Source organism: Urocitellus parryii, chromosome 1, assembly GCF_045843805.1.
Source record: "Urocitellus parryii isolate mUroPar1 chromosome 1, mUroPar1.hap1, whole genome shotgun sequence".
Taxonomy (NCBI): domain Eukaryota; kingdom Metazoa; phylum Chordata; class Mammalia; order Rodentia; family Sciuridae; genus Urocitellus; species Urocitellus parryii.
In genome coordinates, this window is record NC_135531.1 from 103,526,303 (window position 1) to 103,548,930 (window position 22,628).

General features: G+C 50.1%; 1 protein-coding gene across 1 annotated transcript in view; it reads left to right on the forward strand.

The window, feature by feature from the left end:
* Ppargc1b (PPARG coactivator 1 beta) overlaps positions 1-22,628 on the forward strand; it is a 106,193-nt gene that overhangs the window by 62,103 nt on the left and 21,462 nt on the right. Inside the window, exons 2-3 of the mRNA XM_026384408.2 lie at positions 13,054-13,227; positions 19,242-19,454. Coding sequence (XP_026240193.2) covers positions 13,054-13,227; positions 19,242-19,454 — 387 coding nt within the window. The remainder of the gene's footprint in view (positions 1-13,053; positions 13,228-19,241; positions 19,455-22,628) is intronic.

The window sequence follows — 22,628 nt, forward strand, 5'->3', positions numbered from 1 at the left end:
AGCCCAGGGCCTTGGCTGGGCTGTGGGCGTGGAGAACAGGCAAGGGTTTCCCAGGGAGCCCAGCATGGGAACCACGGAGCAGATGGGGCTGTAGGTCCCCTGCCGTCCCTGTGCTGTGCAGCTGCAGGGGCAGTGGTGGGGGAGGACGGCTGAGTCACCTCTTCCTGGGGAGGTCACAGTGTGTGTTGGCTGACAAACCCAGGTATGTAGCCCTGGCCTGGGCTCTGCCTGCCCAGTCCCCAGCCCACTGGGAAGGGGGACTCCTCAGGGACCTACCGTCCCTCCCTGCTCAGAACCCCCAGGAGCCACCGCCTCGAGGCTGCCCGTCCTGGGCAGGCGTGTTTCCCCAGGGCTTTGGCTCCATAGCAAGGCCACAGTCATCCTGGCAGCACCAGCCTGAAGACGGGAGCTTGAACCTCCCTGGCCTGTTGAGCGTGACATTTCCTCAGATGCTACAAAGGGGCTGCATGACCTTCACTCTCCTGCCAGGACCCCCTTCTTGCCTTTCTCTGTGTTATTTATAACAGTGCTAAGAGGCCAAGGGCTGTGCAGCCCAGCCCTGGCCCGGCTCCCTCAGCCTCTCTCCTGGCAGGCAGGACCGGAGACACGGGAACAGAGACAGGGAACAGACACGGCAGCACCCTGGAGAAGGCCTCTGGGAGAATGTGCTACCTTTTTTCTTCTCTTTTCCTTTTTTTTTTTTTTTCCTTTAATTTCTGGTGCTACTGGAGACTGAACCCAGGGTTGCTTTACCACTGAGCTCCTTTTATTTTCCATTTTGAGACAGGGTCTCACCAAGTTGCTGAGGCTAGCCCCAAATTTGCAATCCTGCTGCCTCAGCCTCCTGGGTGGCTGGAATTACAGGTGTCCACCACCACACTTGGCAGGGTTGGCAAGTCTTTAGGTCTCTGAGACGTCTTAAAATTTTTGTTTTACCATGGCAAAATACATGTAATATTTACTATTTTTAAGTTATGTGAGACAGGGACAATAAATATGTTCCCCATGCCATGCAGTCATCTCCAGTCTCCATTTCCAGAACTTTCTCATTAACTCAAACCAGATACCTTCATCTACCTAACACCGTGGGAGGGCTGGCTTCCACCCTTCCCCCAGGCACACTCCATGTTTAAGAAAACCCCACAAATCATTGCAAGGAAGGAAAGCGGCTGTCAGTGTGTGATTGGAATGTTGGTGATGGCCCTTTCGTCTGTTGAATGTCACATTCCCAGGGCCAGTCGGAACTCTGCTTTCCTTGATTGATTGATTGATTGAGTGAGTGAGTGATTGGTACTGGGGATTAAACCGGAGCGCTTAACCACTGAGCCACATCCCCAGCCCTTTTTCATATTTTCTTTAGAGACAGGGTCTTGCTGAGTTGCTTAGGGCTTGGCTAAATTGCTGAGGCTGGCTTTGAACTCGAGATCCTCCTGCCTCAGCCTCCCAAACCACTGGGATTACAGGCATGCGCACCAACGTGCCTGGCTCTGCTTTCCTTCTCATTCAGGAAGCAGGTGGGAGTGGGAGAAGGTATCCTGATTTGGAGGAGAACCAGGGATCTGCTGTCATTTCTGACTCTCCTTAAGCAAACCATTCATTTAGCAATCTTCACTCCATTGTAAATAGGGCAAATGTTCTGCAGCTCTCCTCAAAAACCATCAGCACCCGCTGCCATGCAATACCCTTGAGAAGGACTCAGTTTTCCAAACACTTTTCTACCCAAAACACCTCACCAGACTTGGCTTGGACAATCTCATGGCAAGTCCAGGTTCATAGGTCCCTTTGTGGAGATACTGAATCGGAGGCCCAAGTGACATGACCAAGGGTGCACTTCCATTTCAGTCACCTGGACAAACAGTTCCTCCTTCCCCAGGTGGAGACCGGGGTGAGGCTAAGAGGCACTTGGCTCCAGGCAAATTAAGGGAATGTCAAAAAATTCAGCAATCAAAATAAATGATATTTTAACTCAGTGTTTAAAAAACATAATAATTGAGGGGAATGTGTACATGCTGAACAAAATATAAAAATTTTAAAGGCAGGAACAACACAAGTGTCACGCATAGCCATACTGGAACTTGAGGCCAAAGGAAAAAGGGGCAGTGCTGATCCTGCCTTTATTTAGGATGTAAGTATTTATATTAATTACGGATGGAATTTTTGCATCGATGCCTATTTTAAAAATATCGCATTTAAAAATTGACTACGGAAGCTTTGGGTGCCCAAGGCATTCTATTCTTGACTCTGGCTTCACCTTCTGATCCCTGTGTACTACTGTGCATTCCCACCCCACCCCGGCCCCGGGTCCCCAGGCCTCCCAAGGCCTTTCAACCATTCCTGAGTGTCCAGAGAGCAGCTGAGGGTGGCATCTGATCCCTACAGTCTATTTTTGTGTCCGCCCTTCAGCCACTGATAAAATGCCGTCTTGGGTAGAGCTGAGGTGTTGAAACGGGGAGTGTTGATGTCAGGTGGCTCATGTGATCGTATGTCTTCATTCTTGACCTTGCAGAGGGGTCTAGAACCAGGAGAGAAAAGGAGCTCTCATCGGTTCTGTCCCCATAGAGTTTGTCAAGACATGAAATTGTTATCTGGTAACTGAGGCTACCAGGCAATTGACCTTGTCTTGGGGCTGTATGGAAACAGTTCCCACGTTGTGCTCTTTCGCTTCTGTGTAACTCCCTCGACAATTTACATGGCACTCATTAGGTTTATTGAGCACATCTTTATTGAGTACCTACTGTGTGTCAGGCACTGGGGATACAGCAGGGGACAAGATAGACACGGCCTCTGCCGTGTGGTTGAGGGAGCCAACAATAAACAAGTAGATGAATTTAAAATGGGAGAAAATTCTGGAGGGGATGCTGGTGATGATCGAACAGCAGTGTGGATGTATTTAATGCCAAAAATGATTAAAATGGTTAAAATGGTCAATTTCATGTTGTATAATGTGTATCTCCCACTTTTTTTTTTTAATACCAGGGATTGACCCCAGGGGCCCCTGACCACTGAGCCACATCCCCAGCCCTATTTTGTATTTTATTTAGAGACAGGGTCTCACTGAGTTGCTTAGTGAGCCTCACTGTTGCTGAGGCTGGCTTTGAACTCACAATCCTCCTGCCTCTGCCTCTCAAGCCTTGGATTACAGGCGTGCAACACCACGCCTGGCTATTTCTCACAGTTTAAAACATAGTGAAAGGGCCAGTGGAGGGAGTCTCAGGGAATGGCAGGTGCAAAATGAGGGAACTGCAGCAGGGTGTTAGGAAGCCAGAGCTGGGTCCAGTGGCCGGGGAAGCCCACGTGGGAACGACACTTCATTGGGGATGATAAGGGAGCTGTCTGGGGAGGTGAGGGCTGGGCCAGGGCTGAGGCCCCACAGCACTTCGTGCGGGAGGCTGGTCTGCAGATGCAGAGCCCGAGCACCCTGTAACTAGCTGTTAGAGCCAGGGCCAGGGCCAGCCCCGGCTGCATGGATCCTGCCCACTCTACCTGCCCATCACTCGGCAGCTATAGTGCCTTTCCTACACTCGCCTTTGAATTCAAGAGGCCCTTGAGTTCAAGTGCCTAAAATTGACTGTAAGTGTAGGCAAACACAATGTGCAGAGCACGCAGCCCCCCAAATGCCCTGCACTTGTGTCAGAATATAATTCAACCTTTACTTGTTTAAAAACACCATTGCTTTCCTGGGCCTGGCCAGATGCCAGGATCCATGCTGCCAAAGGTGGAGAGGGGGTGCCCTCTGAGACCTCAGTGCTAGAGGAGAGCAGGCTGGCCTTGGGATCTGCCAGGCTATCCTGGAGCTGCGCCACCCTCAGGTAACCCCAAGCCTCGGACCCCTGTGGGATGGGGGCTGCCTGGGGGCAACAGGGGCAGAGAGGAAGAGGACCAAGAAAATAAGGTTGCCCCAGGACTCTTCCTTTTCTATCTTTTCCCTCACCTTTTAAGGTGGGGTGGGGTGAGGTGGGGGGTGTGAATCTAAGGTGGGTATATGGGCCACAGCGGTTGAGGAAGTGAGTGGACTGTCATTTTGGAAAGAGCTCTTTTTGTTTTGTTTTGTTTTGTTTTTTGGTACCAGGCATTGAACCCAGTGGTGCTTAACCCCTGAGCCACATCCCCAGCCCTTTTTTTATATTTTATTTAGAGACAGGGTCTCACTGAGTGACTTTAGGACCTTGCTAAATGGCTGAGGCTGGCTTTGAACTCCACTTCTCCTGCTTCAGCCTCCAGAGCCGCTGGATTACAGGTGGGCGCCACCGCACTGAGCCTTGGAAAGAGCTTTGGACAGGAGACATGGGAGATCCCAGTTTGTCCTGAGCCTGCCAGGAGCTGGCTGTGTGGATCTTGGGTGACTCCTCCTTTCCTCTCTGTGAACCTCCATTTCATCATCTGCAAAATAAGATACTGGTCTCTAAAAGTGTGACTGCAGCGGCTGCAGACAATTCCAGTGCCCACACCCCGCAGTGTTCCGGGAGTCTGGCCTGAGGCTACATTTCCTGTGCTAGGAAGGCTGGAATCCTGTACCATTGGCACCTTCTTATCTGATGAGAGGGGAACTGTAGTTGGGAGGTCAGGGGGAGGCTGGGGAGGGGAATTCCTGGGAAAAGGTCGGGTAAAGCACTGAATCACAGAACTTAATGCCTAACATCATCTTAATGAAGGCCTATGACTTGCACATTCTTTTTTTTTTTTTTTTTGCTGGTCTTTCAGTACAGGGCTCTTTGTGGTGCCAGAATTGAAATTCTAAGTCATTTTTCCTGCATGGTCCACACCCACAGTGCCAGGGCTCCAATTTCCAGTTTGAGTATTTATGCCAACAGACCAAGAACTCACTAGACATTGGTCAAGCTGTGTGAGCGCAGAATCCTTCTAGATGATTACAGGTGTCTCCTAATCTTTCACCATGATCTCATCCACAAAGAATCTGACAGCAGGTTTTTGTGTAGCAACTCAAGTTTATTGGATCCTTCCACAGCCTTCTACTTTCTAGTTTTCATTGAGAAATTCTTCTTTTGTCCTCATATTTTCTGTGTTTAAACAATTTAATTGAATTTTGTGATTGTAGTAATAAATGGGTACTGGCTCCTGGTACACAGACAGCTCAGCTGGTGGGAGCAGGCCCGCTGGTGGGTGCCATATATATTGAAGGATGTGGATGGGAGGACAGAGAGCATTGGTTCAACCCAACCAGCTGGTCGGGTAAGAGATGGTAGGCATTGTACCAAAGTCTGAGGGGACCTGATAGGATTAGGTTTGGTTGCAAGTAACAGAGAACTCCCAACATGGCCAGAGGCCAGATGAGCTCCAAGTTGAGTCCTCTGGGTCCCCAAGGCAGATAGAGGCCAAGGGCAGTGTTCAGGACCCAGGCTTCTTCCCTCTTGTTCTGCCTATCGTGAGGAGCTGCACACTGGTGACTGGGCTCCTTCACAGCTGGCCAGGTCAGGCACAGCCAAGTGGCCTCTTTCTGAGCACGGCCCATCTTGCTCTCTGGGCAGGAGGACTCATTCTTACCTGGGGACCTTTTCTTGGGTCACCTTAAACCAAACCCTGATCAGGTACCTGCTTGGCTGGGTCTGCTGTAAAGGACTGACCATCACCAGGCTTGGTAGGCCCAAGGCCAGATGCTTCCATGGGGAAGGGGTCTTGAGTGCCAGGCTGAGGGTTTTAGTCTTGAGAGTTTTGATGGGGGAGGGGATGCCCTTCCAGTGACCTGGTTTATCTCCGAGTTCCTGGTGCTTGGTCCTTTCAGGCTGGGCTTAGAGCCCCTCCTTTCTTCAACTTTTCCTGGAGTTTTACTTTATGTGCATGGTTTGAGTCCTATTTCTGATGATACTGTTTAATATTTCATTGGGGACTAAGCTCAGCTACTCTTGCTACTGTCCTTCTGGAATCTTCTTTAGCAGTTTTGTATTAACTTAGAAGACAGTGGAAATCTTGTTTTTTTCTAATGGGAGAGATAAATTAGTCATCACGTTTTCATTGATAGGTGATAGAAATTCCCACTGGTATGAAATCTAGAAAGGGAATTGATGTGCTCTCCTAATGGCAAAGCACAGAGAATTGCTGGCTTCAAGCACAGCTGGCTCCAAGTGTGACAAGTGACAGATTATTTTGTCAGAAGCCCCCCCTCTCCCCTCTTCTCTCCACGTCGCCCGTGCTGCTTCCTCTTCAGGCAGGCTCTTCACAAGTAGTGGCAAAGGTACTTCTAGAGTGGAACTCAACCAACTGAGCCCCCTTGTCCCAATGGACGCTCCAGCCATTCTTGGTATCTACTCAGACTCACTTGGCCAGGCTGTGTCTATCTTGACCACCCACCTCACAAAGGCCCTACCTCCTGATACTGTTACCATGGGGATGAGTTCTGTGGGGACACATTTAGACCATAGCAATCTGTGAGTCCCATTCATGGTGTGTCTGACACATGTTGGGCTCCCAACCTATGTTACTTGACCTTTGTAAGAGCCCCGGGGAGAGGTATGATTACTACTTTGGCTTTAGAAACAGGCAGTGGCTGGGTGCGGTGGCACATGCCTGTAATCTCAGCGGCTCAGGAGGCTGAAGCAGGAGGATTTCAAGTTCAAAGCCAGCCTCAGCAATTTAGCAAGGCCGTAGGCAACTTAGTGAGAGCCCGTCTCAAAATAAAAAATAGAAAAAGGGCTGGGGATGTGGCTCAGTGGTTAAGTGCCCCTGGGTTCAATCCCTGGTATCAAAAGAAAGAAAGAAGCAAGCAGTGAAAGCTGATGTCTTGATCTTGAAGTCTTAGGTCAGAAGCGGAGCCAGGGCCTGCCCTTCTGCCCACCTTTTCTAGGTTTCTTCCCATTTCAAGACCTTCTTTCTGCCCTTTGTCTCCCCCCTGGAAATTTACTTATCAAGTCACTCATTGATCTGTTCATTAGATGCTGAGTTCTGCCAAAATAGTTCCCCAAAGCCTCCGTGGCTCCCAGAAAGATGTGTGCAGGCAGGGTCCAGAGGGTGTGGCTAGTTTAAAGTTCTCTATTCCAGAGGGACAGTGAGAACCAGAGGGAAGGTGACCTGCTGCAGGACACATGGTGAATACCAGACAGGTCTGGAACCCAAGCTGCCACTGGGACCACCCTCCCGCCCCTCCTTGCTTCCTTCTACCAATAATTCTAAGAATCGGCTCTGGACCAGGCACCAACTCGGCCATTTGCTGATTGCAGCCAGGAAAGTGGAGCCACCCATTTTTCCTGAAGATGCATTCTTTCTTAAGCAGGGAATCGATTTCCAACAAGATACACAAGCTTCCAATGAAGCCACTTATGTGAGAGTCTGGATGAAACACCATTAATCCCCTGCCAGGGTCATTTATCTCCCTGGCTTGAGGAAGCTTCAGCCCTTTCAAATAGGGGGGCATGGTGTTGCTGAAGGCATGGCACCAGGAAAGGGGACCCCTGGCAGGGAGACCAGCAGACCAGAGAGGCTGGTAGGAGCTGGGCACAGTGCAGCGCTTCTGGTCCTAGACTCGATTTCGCTCATCCATGAACTTGCCATGTGACTTGGGCCATTCCCAGCTTGGGTCTGAAGTTTTACCTCCCCATCTGTAACTGTGAATAAATGGCCTTGAATGGTGCTTCTCATTTTCAGAAACAGAATGTGGATGATGGCCTTGTAGGGAGAGAAAAAACTTGGATTTGAATCTCAGCTTCACCTTTCTGACATCTGGGGTGCTGTGGCTTTTCAGTTGTCTTCCCATAAGACACATTGAAGTTCCAATGCCCAGGACCACAGAATGGAACTTTTTTTGGAGACAGGATCTTTACAGTGATAATTAGGTTAAAATGAGGTCTTTAGGGTGAACCCTGATCCAATATGGGAAATTTGGATAAACACAGATTCCAATAGAGGGAAAAGACAGTGTGAAAAGACAGGAGAAGATTGCCATCAAAGAGCCCAGGAGAGCTGGGCACCATGGCACATGCCTCTAATGCCAGCAGCTTAGGAGACTGAGGCAGGAAGATCGTGAGTTCAAAGCCAGCCTCGGCAAAAGCAAGGTGCTAAGCAACTCAGTGAGACCCTGTCTCTAAATTTAAAAAATACAAAATAGGGCTGGGAGTGTGGCTTAGTGGTCGAGTGCCCTGGATTCAATCCCCAGTAACTGCTCCTCCCCCCGCCCCCCCCAAAAAAAAAAGTCCAGAAGAGGTCTGGCACAGACCTTCCCTGGGTTCTCAGAAGGAGCCACGCCTGCTGACAGCTTGGTCTCAAACTTCAGCCTCCAGAGCTGTGCACAAGATGTTTTTGTTGACGCCATCCAGATGTAGTGCTTTGTTTCGGCAGCCCTAGCGAACTAATACAAGTGACTCCATCTTGGAGTTTCTCTACTAGTAATGCTAGTGACGAGGGGACAGCAGCACCTGCCCTGCATGGTTGTTTTGAGACTGATAAGAGGAAGCGCATGTGGCGCTGAGCACAGCCCTTGGAGGATCGTGAGCGCAGAGGCTATTAGTCCTGCACTGCCTGCCCAGCCCCACTAGCAGAGCCTGTGGGAGGAAAGCAGCCAGGATGGGTGAGAAGGCCTCAGTGCAGACTGAAGAGAACTGGGTCACTCAAGGCACCCCTTCAAAAGCCTCTCCAGTACAGAGAAGGCCAGAAATCACCATTAATGCAGTGCTTGATGCTTTCTAGCCAGAGAGTGGTCTTAGGCCTAATTGACAAGGCCGTGAAGCTGAGGTTTCTTGATTTTCATATGCTGGTTACACTTGCAGTATGTCGAGCCCCTATGGGTGATCAATAAGTGCAGTCGTCTTGGCCATTTATGATCATTTTGTAAAGGAGGCATGGCATGGTTTCAAGGGAAGGATACTCACTAATGACCCTGAGCAAATCCATTTCCCTCCTTGAACCTCAGTTTCCATATCTGCAGAGTGAAGATCAGCCAGGCCAGAGGTTCTTAAGGTGCATCTGTGAAGGCCTGAAAGTTGTATATAAATTTTGTGTGTGCACATGGCATCTTGGGAGAGTGTGCCTGGAGCTTTAACTGGTTCTTGGAGGGTCACTACGTCCCAAATTGCCCACCATGACCCCCAACCTCTACCCCGTCACCTCTCCGAGCTGCTGCCACCTGGCTGGTCTGATTCTGTGACTCTGCTTCTAAGGTTCTTTGCAGGAAACAGATCTACAAAGGTAGCCACTCTGAGTAACTGGGGTGAGGGATGAACCAGGAACACAGTGAAAGAGCTCCCCAGAGAGCTTATCATGAGGGGACTTTTTTTGGCTAGGGAGACCCCCTCCTGCCCAGCACCCTTGTATCTCTGCTTTTGGCCCTCCCTTGTGTCCCACGGGCCCTAGGTGATGACCAGCCCCTGCCTAACCTGTCTTGAATGGCTCCAATGGCCTCAGCTATTTCCTGCCTCTGGGCTACCCCACCCCATCTCACTTGGAGTAGTACCCAATCCTGCCAGGTGTGATGGTGCATGCCTGTGACCCCAGCAAAGCTGAGGCAGGAGGATAGTGAGTTCAAAGCCAGCCTCAGCAACTTAGCTAGGCCCTAAGCAACTCAGCAAGACTCTGTCTCAAAATAAAACATAAAAAGTGCTGGGGATGTGGCTCAGTGGCTAAGCGGTCCTGGAGTCAATCCCCAGTACCAAAACAAACAAATAAACAAACAAATGAAAAACCAAATCCCTTATGATCCCTCCCTGATCCCATCCCCACCTGCCTTTCCCCTCACTGACGCCTCCAGCTCAGTCCCCACTGTCTTTGGCCCTGCAGGTCCCTCTCCCCGGAACGCTGCTCCCCATCTTGCATGAAATATCAATGAGATCCCCTCTCCCCACTAAGATGGCATCAAACAAAGGAAGGGACTGAGTCTGTATATTGCAGTGCCTTTGCTCATCATCCCCCTGGATAAATGCTTAAAATTAAAACAACTGACAATACCAGGTCTTGGTGAGGGTATGGAACAGTTGGGCTCTCCTACAGCCGATGGCAGTGTTCAGAGCTACAACATTTTGGAGAACAGTTTGTCATTTTTACAAAGTTATACATAAACTTACCAAATAACTCAGCAATTCCACTCCTGGATATTTACCCAAGAGAAACAAAGACATATGTCCACACAAAGACTTGTACACAAATATTGAAGACTTAACTCATAATGACCGAAAACTAGAAACAAATCAAACAAATCAAAAGAGCTTCCAGGAGGAAAAGAGAGGATCTGCCTAAGTCTCCTGGGGTGGGGGCAGCTGTTGAGTGATGGTGCTTTATAACTGAAGTGGCTGACAGACAGGAGCTTGCAGGGGACTGGGGTTGCCTTGGGGACCCACAGGGTAAGGCAGCTCCAATTCCCTCTGGTCTTCAGGTTCCCAACCAGGTTCAGAAGTGTTCACCTATTCCTCGGGGAGTCGCAATTTGTAAGGCGTCTCCTCAGGGGATACATTCCTGAAACCATAGATAGTACCAAGTCCTTTATGGACTCTATTTTTTTCCCGATGCGTACATACACACATTTAATGCCTTTTCCATCTTAACTAAGCATTACCGAGCATAGTGATCAAAATTTTTGCAGTTTGAGGTACAATTGCAAAACTAGTATGAATTTCTTTTCCTTCCTCACAGATTCATAGATAGGAGATTCATTTGTATTGTGGATCTTAGCAACCATAGCATAGGGTTCCCCACCCCTTTCCTCATTAAGTGGATAACTTTCACCTTTTCACCCAAAGGAAGTACTCTATGGCTTCTCTTTGGTGTATCTGAGTTGCCAGTGTCTCTGCTCTTGCACTTTGGGACCATTAGTCAGTAAAATAAGTTACTTGGATTTGAATGCAAGCACTGCATTACTGTGATAGTGTATCTGATAATTAGGATGGCTACTAAGTGACTAAGGGGTGGGTAGTGTATACAGCATGGATACACTGGACAAAGGAATGACTCATGTCCTGATGGGACAGAGCAGAACTACTCAAGATTTCATCATGCTACTCAGAATGCACACCCTCCCCCCCCCCGTGTAAAACTTAGTGAATTGCTTATTTCTGGAAGTTTCTTTTGAATATTTTCAGACTATAGTGGATCAATAGGCAACTGAAAACACAGATAAGGGGATACAACTGTAATTGCATTTTATTTAAGTGATAATTTGTTAATATCATCCTCCTGTCTCCCCAACATATGAGCTCCAAGAGGACAGTGGTGTCTCTTTCACCCCTGGCTGCAGCTTTTGGCACAGGGCCCAGCTCACAGTAACTCAGAACTTAATATTTAGGACTGCTGAATGTGTGTGGATTGGAGAAAGAAGGGGCAAGTGGGGCGCAGGGGTGGGGTATGGCCTTGTAGACAGAGACTTGCTGGGCGCAGTGCTGCCTGGCTTGAAAGCCAGAGATGGGCCACTTGTGAGGACGTGGCTATGATGTTGCCGGTACAGGCAGGACTCTTGCAAAATGCCAATTAAGACATTTGACCCAAATTTGGATAAAAGCCTTTTTCCTGTGTCAAGTTGAGCTAATAATATACATTTATTCATAATTGATGAAGTCTCGTAAGTGGGAACAATTAAGGAAAAGGCCTGAGCAAAACCTGTTTCTCTTAAGTGTCACCCATTTGCCTTTTTTTTTTTTTCCCTTTTTTTGCTGCGGCAGGTCCCACCCTCTCTGCCTGCCGTGAAACACCTTTTTTATCATCGTGGTTGTCGTCACCATTATTTGGTGTCATTACTTGTAGCTGACTTACTGAGCACCTACTGGAGCAGGCTGTAAGTTGCTCTTGGCTCCATAGGCAGGTACTGCTGTTTCTGTCCCCATTCTGCAGATGAGGCAGTTGGGTTTCAGAGGGATGAAGGGACCTGCCCAGAGTCTCATGGCTGAGGAGGGGGAAATCTCGACTCAGATCTGCCGGGCCCAGGCAGCCCTCCTTGTCCCTGTGGTGTCCACTTCTGTGTCAGCCTCCCAGCAAAGCTGCTCTGAGTCTGCAGCCCTTCTGTGGGTGACAGTTAAACTTGGGAAATGGAGGGAGAAAGTATATTGCCCCTGATTCAGTAGGGCTGGTCCTCACCTGAGAATTTGCATTATTTCTGACATAGCAAGTTCCCAGGTGATGCTGATGTCACTGGTCCTGGGACCACCTGCTGTTACCAGAGTCCCACTGACCCCCTTGTCCCCACCCCCCACTGCCAGACAGGTGTGTTTGGATATTTATTATGCTGCATAGAGCCATCTGTAGCTTGATTGTTGTTTCGTTCTGTTTATACGTGTGGGATTATATTCCTGTGGATATTCTACAACTTAGTCTTTTATTTGATTTATCTCGGAGATGATCCATAGATCTGCCTTATTCTCTACAGTGTTTCAGGATACAGGGGTGCTATGGTTTTATTTGCCTCTTGCCTTCTGAAATGGGTGGCCTTGTGTGTTTTAGATATCACAGATAACCCTCTAAAATCCCTGAGAACATGAGTGTTTCTCCAGAATCTGGTCATCATTCAATAATGTCAGCTATTATTGCTGCTATATTTTGTTTCCTCATTAGTATTGAGGATTGTTAGCTTTAAGAAGTTTTCTTGCAGGGGCTGGGGATGTGGCTCAAACAGTAGCACACTCGCCTGACATGCGTGGGGCGCTGGGTCCGATCTTCAGCACCACATAAAATAAAATAAAGATGTTGTGTCCACCAAAAACTGAAAAATAAATATTAAAAAATTCTCTCTTTCTCTCTCTTCTCTCTCTTTAAAAAGAAGAAGAAGTTTTCTTGAAGGTAGGGGCAGCTGTATAAAGGAGTGACTCTGTTTACAGGCTCTAGTCAAGTTTTCAACAAAACAGTTTCAGTAAAAGGAAAGAGGCGCCGTGTGGGCAGGGCTTGAGGGATGTGTAGGAGTGCAGAGGAGGAGGAGCGAGAGCCCCAGGGAGGTTGTACCCCCAGGCCTGGCTTAGCTACTGGTAGATTTGATGATTGTGAGGGGTGGGGTGGATCTTAATAGTTTTGGGACATTTGGCAAAATCTGGCCATGGTCAAGGGTCTGGGTTGGCAGCATCCTGTGTAGGAAGGCCCTGCGTGGGTCAAGCTGTGCTCAGCTCTGATGTGTCTTTTTCCTTCCTGTCTCCGCAGGGTGGGGGTTCTGGGGAGGAGCAACTCTGCGCTGACTTTCCTGAGCTCGACCTCTCCCAGCTGGACGCCAGCGACTTTGACTCTGCCACTTGCTTTGGAGAGCTGCAGTGGTGCCCGGAGACCTCTGAGACTGAGCCCAGCCAGTACAGCCCCGACGACTCCGAGCTCTTCCAGGTAGGCCGTCCCAGCCTCACCAGCCCACCACAGTGCCAGCACTCCTGTCTGCCCCCAAGGTCCTTGGCCCTGCTGCATTACCTTCTATACCCTCTCATGCCAAGAGTCTCCTACCCACCCAGTCTCTTGAGACCTTGTTTCCTCTGGATCTGCACCTGACTTGGGCCAGTTCTCACCCACTTATCTGGCCTGTGTTGTCGCTTCCAGAAAGTAAGGGCTAGAGCCAGCACCGAGGTGCTCATCTATAATCCCAATGGCTTACATTGGGAGGATGAGGCAGGAATATCATGAGTTCAAAGCCAGCCTCAGCAACTTAGTGAGTCCCTAAGCAACTCAGCAAGACTCTGTCTCTAAATAAAAAATATAAAAAGGGCTGGGGATGTGGCTCAGAGGTTAAGCCCCTCTGGGTTCAATCTCTGGTTCAAAAAAAGAAAGTAACGGCTAGTGTGACCTGTCCCTCTGTGCCTCCCATAGAGCCACACCCTCTGGGGCTGGGGGCTCCAAAGTCTGTTTCCTACATTGTCTCATTGAACCTCCATGAAGCAGCGCCACTATTTTCCAGATAGGGAAACTGAGGCTTGGAGAGTTAAGTCAGTAACTGAACTTGACTCAAACCCAGTCTGCCTTCTGAGCCAGAACGTTCTGAGAAGGACTCACATTTCTTGAGCACCTGTTCTGTGGTAGGACTGCCCTGTGTATATATTAACTCATTTAATTCTCCTGACAACTCTCAATTGTAAATACAGCTGTCCCCATCTTCCAGGTGGGGCCTACAGTGGCACTGGCACTGCGTACGCTTAACAAAAGGCAGTGCCAAGAACCACTGTGCATAGACCTCTTAACCCTGCGTGCCCTGGGGGCTCACAATAGGTGGAAGAATATGTGGCCTGGGACAAAGCAAGCTCTGTGTGCGTGGGTGTGGGGGTGAGGCATGGAGGGCAGGGGATGAAATAGGCCGGGCCCTGTTGAAGCTGGGTGCTGGCTTCCTTCTGATTCATTCTTTTTTTTTTTTTTTTTTTTTAATTTTTCTCCCCCGTAAAGACTGGGGAATGGACATGTGGCTGTCTGTGCCTGTGTGGCAACTTGACCACACCTTGTGCCACAGGCCCTGCTGGTGTGCCACACGCCATCTCAGGTGGTCCTCCTGACAGATTTTATCAGTCCTTCTAGAAAGGATCACGCAACTCCCTGTGTGTCAGGCACCGTGTCCATCAGTGGACTTCACAGGCTGGCAGGAGGCATTTCCCCAGACCAGGAAACAGCTGCAGTCACTTGTGACAGGGAACTAGAGGAAATGAGCCCAGGAATAGAAAAGGTTCTGCAGGCTGGTGGTCAGGAAAGGCCTCCCAAGGAAGAGAAGGAGACAGCCACGTGAAGGTCAAAGGGCAGGAGAGGTAGGCAGGGCCTGACCATGCAATCTTGTGCACCAGGCCAAGAGTCTGGATTTTCCCTGATGCTGTTCTAGCTGTAAGTTTTTACAGGTGAGAAAAGTGAAGTTCAATGATATGAAGGAGCTTGCCCAAAGTCACACAGTAGGAAGGGTCAGGGAGAAGGCTAAAATCAAGGAGCTCATACCATCACTGCTACACTGAACCCCTTTGCCACACCCGTGAGGAGCCAGCAGGATTGGACCGAGGTCCTGGCTCCATCCGGGGCCTCTGTTTTCTTCTCTGAACACCAAGGATGCGGCCCTCCCTGTGTGGCTCCTTCCCTCTTTAGGAGGCCAACTTCTGAAAATGCTTTCGGGTTGCGTGGAGCTGACACGTAGAGCATGTTGACTGCTTCCTGAGACAGTCCTCACCTGGACAGCACTGGCCCCCCTCCTCCTCCTGGCCAGACCCCCCAGCGGTCTCTGCTGTAGTCCTACTATTGCATGGAATGGCTTCAGACCCAAGTGAGCCCGGCATAGCCCCTGGGCCCCAGCTCAGTGAGGAAGATGGTCCTCCCAGCTGGCAGAGCTCTGCCCAAGGCCGGCTCTGTCCATTTCTCACCTGTGCACCTGCTGTGCATTTGATGGTGTGCGTAGGGCCCGCCCTCACCCCCACGAAGCCGTCATACTCTGTGGGGTCTGTGTCCATACTGTGGGTCATGTCCTGGGCATTGCACGCTGTCAGGGCCTACTACATGGTCATCCAGTGAACACACCCTTTGACTCCTGGCTCTAGAGTTGCCTCCTCCTGAAGCAGCTGGGCAGTGGCTTCCTCTGTGGTGACCAGCTAGTACACATGTGTCTTCAGACCGTGGGACAATGTGATCCTCATCTGGGGCCCTCACACACTGACCTGATTGTAGCGTTTTTCTTTCCTGCCACAGGTCAGACACAACCAGTATCAAAACCTTGAATGGGCTGGGGCTGGCGCTCAGCCATAGAGCACTTGCCCAGGTTTTCAATTCTCAGTGCCACATGTAAATAGATAAAATCAAGGTCTATCAACAACTAAATATATATATATATATTTATTTATTTATTTTAAGCCAAACCAAACCAAACAAAAAGCCTTGAGCTGGGATCGGGGGGCCCCCTGAGACGAGTGGGAATCACCGTGCCTGGCTGCCTGCGTCCGAGCTGTGTTCTAACAATTGAGTGGCACTATTGCTATGGAAACAGTCTGGGAAGGTGAAGAACAAGCTACAGTTATAAAGATTGACAACCTTTTGGGGGCAGGGACATTGTGTTCCATTTCTCTGTGTGCCTCAAGGTTCTTAGGGCTGGAGCACAAGGGCACTTGGTAACTGTTTCTAGATGAAGCAGGTGTTGGACCATTCTGTGCTGAGTGATCTTGGGCAGGTAGCGCCCTTTGGTGGGCCTCTGTTTTCCCATGTGTGTGTGAAGAGGGAACATGGACTGGATCAGTAGCTTCTAATCTGTTGGGGACAAAGGACAGTCCCTGAGTTCTTTTAGACTCTGATGAGATTCATGGACCTTCCCCCAGAAAAAAGGGGGAGAGGTAATTCTGAGTTTCTTGGCCTCCGTGAAAGGCCCTGGGTAGTGGAGGATCTCCAGGAGTTCTTTTAGCCCTGACAGCCCAAAGGCTGTTCTGAGCCATTCCTTCAAGCCGCTCTAGTTCCCCAGTGAAGCATTTCCCTCACATGTCTCGAAGGCTCCTTTTCCTCCAGCTTGACATCAGCTCAGGAAGGCTGGGGGTGGGGCTGGGTCTATTAATATCCTTCCTCAGCTGATTAACTCTCCATTAATTTGCACTCGGCTTCTAAGCGGAGCAGGGGGAGCTGAGCTAATGGGCCCAGGGAAAAAAGAAGAGGGTGGCCAGCTCCCTGGGATGTGTTAACTTAGGGTTCCTATGGGATGGCCTCATCTGGAGGGAGCTGGGCTGGCCTGGCAGGTGTGGCCTTTCTTCCCAGCTGACTCTGTGCCTCTAGCCCCACCGGCCTGTTCCCAAGCTGAGCAGTCTTGGGGAGTGGGCTTTCATTAGTCATTTTTATTTTCACCTAACCTGGTTGGTGCTTCTTGAGGTCTCTGCCATTTCCTACTCATTTCTGCTCTGGGCCTGGCATTTGGAAAACCATTGTTGGCTCTCTAAGTTCCAGGTTCTCATCCTTGACCCCATCCCTGACTTGCTTAATGACCTTGTCAGATCTGTTTCCTGGGGTCTCAGGCCCCTCCAGCCCAAAGAGTAGCAGCTAGGTTGTCTCGGCAGCACCGACCACGATTGATTGGTAGTTGTAGCCTGGAGCCCTGTGTCAAGAGAGAAACTGGCATGGAAGCCACCAGCACCACAGTCACCTAGTGGTATGGTGCCACGTGTTTGACACGCCTGGTCACTACATCACCCTGAGCCCTTTCAGCTCTGATCTATGTGAAAATTCACAATAATTCTGGGCCATTTACTGCAGTTCCTGGGAAAGAGTGGGAATTCTCATCCCATCCAGCACTGGTGATGTCATTTCTGGATGGCTTCCCTCTAGACACTGGCCTCTGAGACACGGAAGAACCCAGTCTCCCGCCATTGTTCATTGTTCGGTTCATTCATTCCTTCATTCAACAACCCGGCTGTTCCCTAACGGCTGCTAGGGCACAGAGCTAGGTGCTGTCGTCACTACTCCAGGCGTGGCCTGCCTGGAGCCCTGCAGGGGACACCAGCAGGGGCCATATCTTGCCATTCTGTGAGAAAGGGAATGAGATTTAGATATGGGGAACAATCTGATCAGGGTTACTCTGTCAGTGGCAGAGCACTGTGTGACCAGCTCCAAACATGGCCACTGGGCCCCGAGTTCCCACATCTTAACTCACCATCAGATGGGACAAATTGTTCTGGGAACCCAACACTGGGCGTCTGGCCCGAGTGCCCGGGAGGCTGGCAGGTAGGGCATGGGGGCAGCCAGGTGAGCCTTCATTACATGCCAGAGCCACAGTCTCCAGGCCCCTAGCCCCAGGGCTGAGCTGAGCTGGCCACGTCAAGTTCTTCTTTTGACCCTTCTTTTATTCTTAGCTCTGTTCTAAAAATTACAAATGCGTTTGTTCTCTCCCCGTGTCCCCCCTTCCAGTTACTCAGCTGCTGCTCCGGCTGCAAGGCTTGGAACAGATTTAGTGCAGCCAAAAGGCCGTCACGAGATGTGTATTTCAGATGAACTTCCTGAGGAAGGGATAAACAGCCTGACCCGGGGTGGGAATGCGTGCTGCGGGAGGCATCATGTGACAGCATGTGCTTCTGCCAGGACAGGCTTGGGAAGCAAGGGGTTCCCGACTGAGGCCCCCATGGCTTACCTGGAAGCAATGTGATCTCTGCTCCCACCTCTGGCCTGGGGCTGGGCTGTGCATGCTCACCCTCAGAGATCAGAGCAGAAAAGGAAATGCTTCTGTTCACCTGTGTGGGGGGCCCTGGGTCCAGGACCTGGCTCTGCCCCACATTTGCTGGGTTGCCCTTGACAGGTTTCTGAAATGCCGGGAGCCAGTTTCCTCCCCTGGAAAATGAAGGTTAGAAAGTGCTGCCCTCATTGAGGCCTCTGCACTGGCTTTCCCCTCGGCCCAGGTCTTCTTTCCTAAGCTCTTTGCCTGTCTTTTGAGCCTAAGTTTGTTAGCTGTACAGAGAGGGCTCCTGTGGCCCGCCTAAATAGCCCGCAGCCTCGGCCACATTCTTTCTTTCCATTACAGCGTCCTTTTATTTTCCTAACGGCTTTTCCCACGTTCTGAAATGGTCTTGATTCTTTCCTGGTTTTCCTCTACTCTCCTTTGGAGGGTAAGCGCAGGGAGGGTAGGGGCTGTATTACCAGTGTCCCAGTGTCCAGCACAAAGCTGGGTGCAGAGTAGACCTGTGGTAGGGGAGGGAAGGTGGGGGAATCGTCACCACCCCGCCCCCCACCCCCTTGTCATGAGCATAGACAGGGGAGCATGGCGGTATAGTCATCATGGCAGCAGAAGCCATAGAGAGTGCTTGTTTTGTGCCAGGAACTGTTTTGGAAGCATCTTACCTATATTAACTTATCTAGTCCCCAACAAGAACCTCTTGGAGTAGGAACTGTTCCCCATTTGACAGGGGAGGAAACTGACTTGCCCAGGGGCCCACTGTTGTTAAGTATTTTGGACCCTGGGATTCACCCAGAGCTCCTGACCACCATACCCACCCCTTCACCCAGCGTGAGCAAGGACGGCAAGCCCTGGGGTCCCCCAGGGAAAGAAATGGTAGCTGCTTTCTTGTTGAACTGCTTATCATTGTCACTGTTGAGCTCTGAACTTCACCCTGCCTGGGCCCCAGGGTCCTGGTGTCTGGGGCCTGCACTGAGCTCCTGCTCTTCATGTTTAGAGCAGCCTCACTCAGGTGGACAGACTTCTGCCCCCCGTCTCCCACTCCAGAGCAGATCCCTTTCCATTCCCACCTCCTGCCTGTTGACAAAATTCTGTGATCCTTGGAGTCGGCGACTCATTTCCTGGGCTCCCAGGAATCTGAGCGGATCTGATGGGGCACAGGGAGGGGAGGGTTGGCAGGAGGAGGGTGGTGGTCCAGCAGGGTGAGCAGCTATGTCCCAGGTGACTGACCCTCTCTACCACTTCCTTCCAGATCGACAGTGAGAATGAGGCCCTCCTGGCCGCGCTCACCAAGACCCTGGACGACATCCCTGAAGATGACGTGGGGCTGGCTGCCTTCCCGGTCCTGGATGGAGGAGATGCACCATGCTGCCCCGCAGCTTCGCCCGCCCCCTTGTCTGCGCCCCCCAGCCCCGCTAGGGAGAGGCCCCCAGCCCCAGCCTCGGACGTGGATGAGCTCTCGCTGGTGAGAACCTATTTCCAGCTGAGACAGTGGTGGAGGCTGCCATTTGGATCTGTCTGCAGGGGTGGGAGTGCAAAGCACCAGTCCAGCCCAACCTGGGTCCCTGTGCATCACGGTGATGTGGTTTCCAGAGGAGGGCCTGGACTGGAGGTGGGAGGCCTCTCTGGGTCTCACCTTTCCCTCCTGTGCAGTGGGACTAGGCTTCATCTACATTCTGTAGGCTCCATGGGATTTCGAAGACTGACCTTAGTCCTATGTTAAATCCTTGAAATTGCATGCAAACATTTTCCTAAAGATTATGTACACATGGTAAACATCCAGGCAGGAAGTGTGGACAGTTAAAAGCAAAACCTCCTCAGCCCTCTCACAATTGCTTTGTCCTTCCCCAGAGGTAACCATGGTTACCGATCTGTTATGTGACTTTCCTCTTCACCTAATTTTTTTTTTCTTTTTACTACAAAAGGAAGCCTGCTCCTCCACCATTCTGCACCTTACTTTCTCACTTAACATGTGTCTTGGGAACTCTTCCAAATGAACGTATGGAGCTGTGCTGTCCCTCTTGTGGCTGTATAGTGTTCCTGGTTGAGGATGTGTCACATCTGTTTAACCATGTCCCTGCAGATGGATATTTATATTCCTTTAACTCCACCATTGTCCCCAATAGTGCTGCCGTCATATGTAGGCCTTTGCCCCGGGTAAATGGATAAATTCCTAGAAACAGATCCCCTAGGTCCGTGGATAGGGAAATTTTCAGTTTAGACACATCTTTCCAGATTACCCGTCAAAGAGATCATGCCAACTTACACTCCCACCAGCACGTTAAATGCCTTCTGTGAGAGTGTCTGAGGAGTGTCGGAATGTGTGCTTAGAAGAGCAGCTTCCTGGGGAGAAGATGTCAGCTTTGATCAGATTTTCAAAGGGTCTGGACCTCGTGGGTTACTGCCGGGGCTGCCCTCCACTCAGGCTGAGTCGTGCTGCCTGTCTTGGGCTCTTCCCTCACGTTGGATCTGTGGCTCCTGGGGGCCAATGAGGCACAGCCGGAAAACCAGAACCTGTCAGGGCTGGGAGGGTTCTTAGGTCTCAGGGAGTTGGAGCTGGAAAGGTCCTTGGTGACCACCAAGCCCAACTCTGAGGCTGTCTTCACCCAAGGTCAAGCAGAAAGTTGGTGCACCAGCGAAGACTAGAACCCAGGTCTTCTGACTCTTGGTTGAAGGTACTCTGTCTTCTCTCTTTGGGGTCTTTAAGGTCCTCAAAGCAGTGGGAAATATTTAGTAAGTACCTACTATGTGCTGACACAGAATATTTCCAATCTCACATCATGGCTTCTGCCAATGGGACCCTGCTTCCTTCCAGAATGGAGTTAAACTGCCTGAGTGTGAATCCCATCCCTGCCAATCAGTGCTTGTGGTTCCCTGAGGCCCACAGCCTCCCTAAGCCTCTCTGACTCAGTTTCCTGACCCATGCGGGTTGGATGATAGTTCCATCTCAAAGGCTATTAGGAGACTATACAGCAGGTATTATATAGGGAGCATTTAGAACAGTACCTGGCATATATGCTTGCTCAGTAGACATCAGCTAATTCGTAGTCCTGGCACAACCCTTGGAAGTAACAAGAATCCTCAGTGCCATTTCTTAAAGAGGCAAAGAGCGACCCCTGCTGGTCAAAGGTGGTTTCCTGGCCAAGTCTCCATCTGCCTTCACCCCACACTCTGAGCACTTCTGTTATAGACGCTTCTAGGCTCACGCTTCTAGGAACCAAACTCACTGTCTAGGCCCTCAGTATACTGCCAGTTCTAGAAAGGCCCAATGAAGTCATCCAGACCCCAGGTCTTGTCCTGGATCCCAGAATATCCACCCATGGACTTCGAAGGATCCATGGACCTCTGCATGTCTCTGTGTTTTCCAAGGTCAGCAGTTTCTGTTCTGAGAGTCAAAAAGAAGGTTCTGGTCCATTCATTTTGCCTCCCTGTCCTTGTCATGCCAAGGGTCTTTTCCAATCCAAAGTCAGAGAGTCACAGGCCTGCATGTGGTTTGGGGTATAGCAAGATCATGGGCTCCTCAGGAGGCCCAGCCTTTGGTGTTCGCTGGGTGCTTTGGGGGCATGTCCCCCAGGATGTAAAATTCCATCACATTTCTTGCCTAGTTCTCAGCTCTGATGGATCCTGGGCAGAACCTGCAGATGTGCTCAGCCTCTGTTCTCTCAGCTTGGATGCATTGTGCGCCTGCCCACGGGGCTCAGAAGCAGGGGAGTTCAACAATCTTTGTAGAAAAAAAAAAAAAAAAAAAAAAAAACCTGGAACAAAAGTCTAACGAGTTAACTGTAACATTATTCCACCTGTGTAAAAATATCTGAGTGGGTTGGAGGTGACATATCCATGTGTATTCTTGTATGATCAGTGCCACCATCTCCGGGATAGGGTCACAAGAAAGTAGTTAGTGGCACTTGCCTCCGAGAAGGAGAAAGGGACCTTGGGCAGGAGGAAGACTCTTTATGTGTATGCATGTGTGTGTAGAACCCTGAAGTGCTCTACCACTGAGCCACATCCTCAGTTATTTTTATTTATTTTTTGTTTGTTTGTTTGTTTTGAGGCAGGATCTCATTAATTTGCTGAGGCTGGCTTCCAAATTTTTGATCCTCCTGCCTCAGCCTCCTGAGTCACGGGGATTTCAGGCATGAGCCCCTGCACCCTGCTAGGAGGAAGCCTTTCTTTTAATTTTCCATTTTAGTGTTTGTGATATTTATAAGTATTAACTTACATAATCAAAGAAATTAAATTTTTAAAGGTAGTGTGAATGAACAAAAGGGAAATCAGCTGGAATCTCACATCAGAGAATCATTTTGGTACCTAATCTCCCAGATGTGTGTGTGTGTGTGTCTGTGTGTGTGTGCGCGCGCGCGCGTGCGTGCGCTCACACTCGCGTGCATGTGTGTGTCTAGTGCAAGTGTATGCAGATTGCCTGGTACTGTTTTAACAGCAGGATCGGTAGGCATTACCCATGATGTGTTTGGGTTTCTCAAAGTCATTGCCAAGCTCTTGGGTTGGTGATTCTGAAAGGACTTTCAAGATAGTGGGACATTTGTGTGTGTTTAGGATCACTAGCCAATCAACTTCCTGTACTTACTGTATTGGGAGCATCATTCTAGACTGTCACATGCTCTCCCCGTAGTCTGGTGCT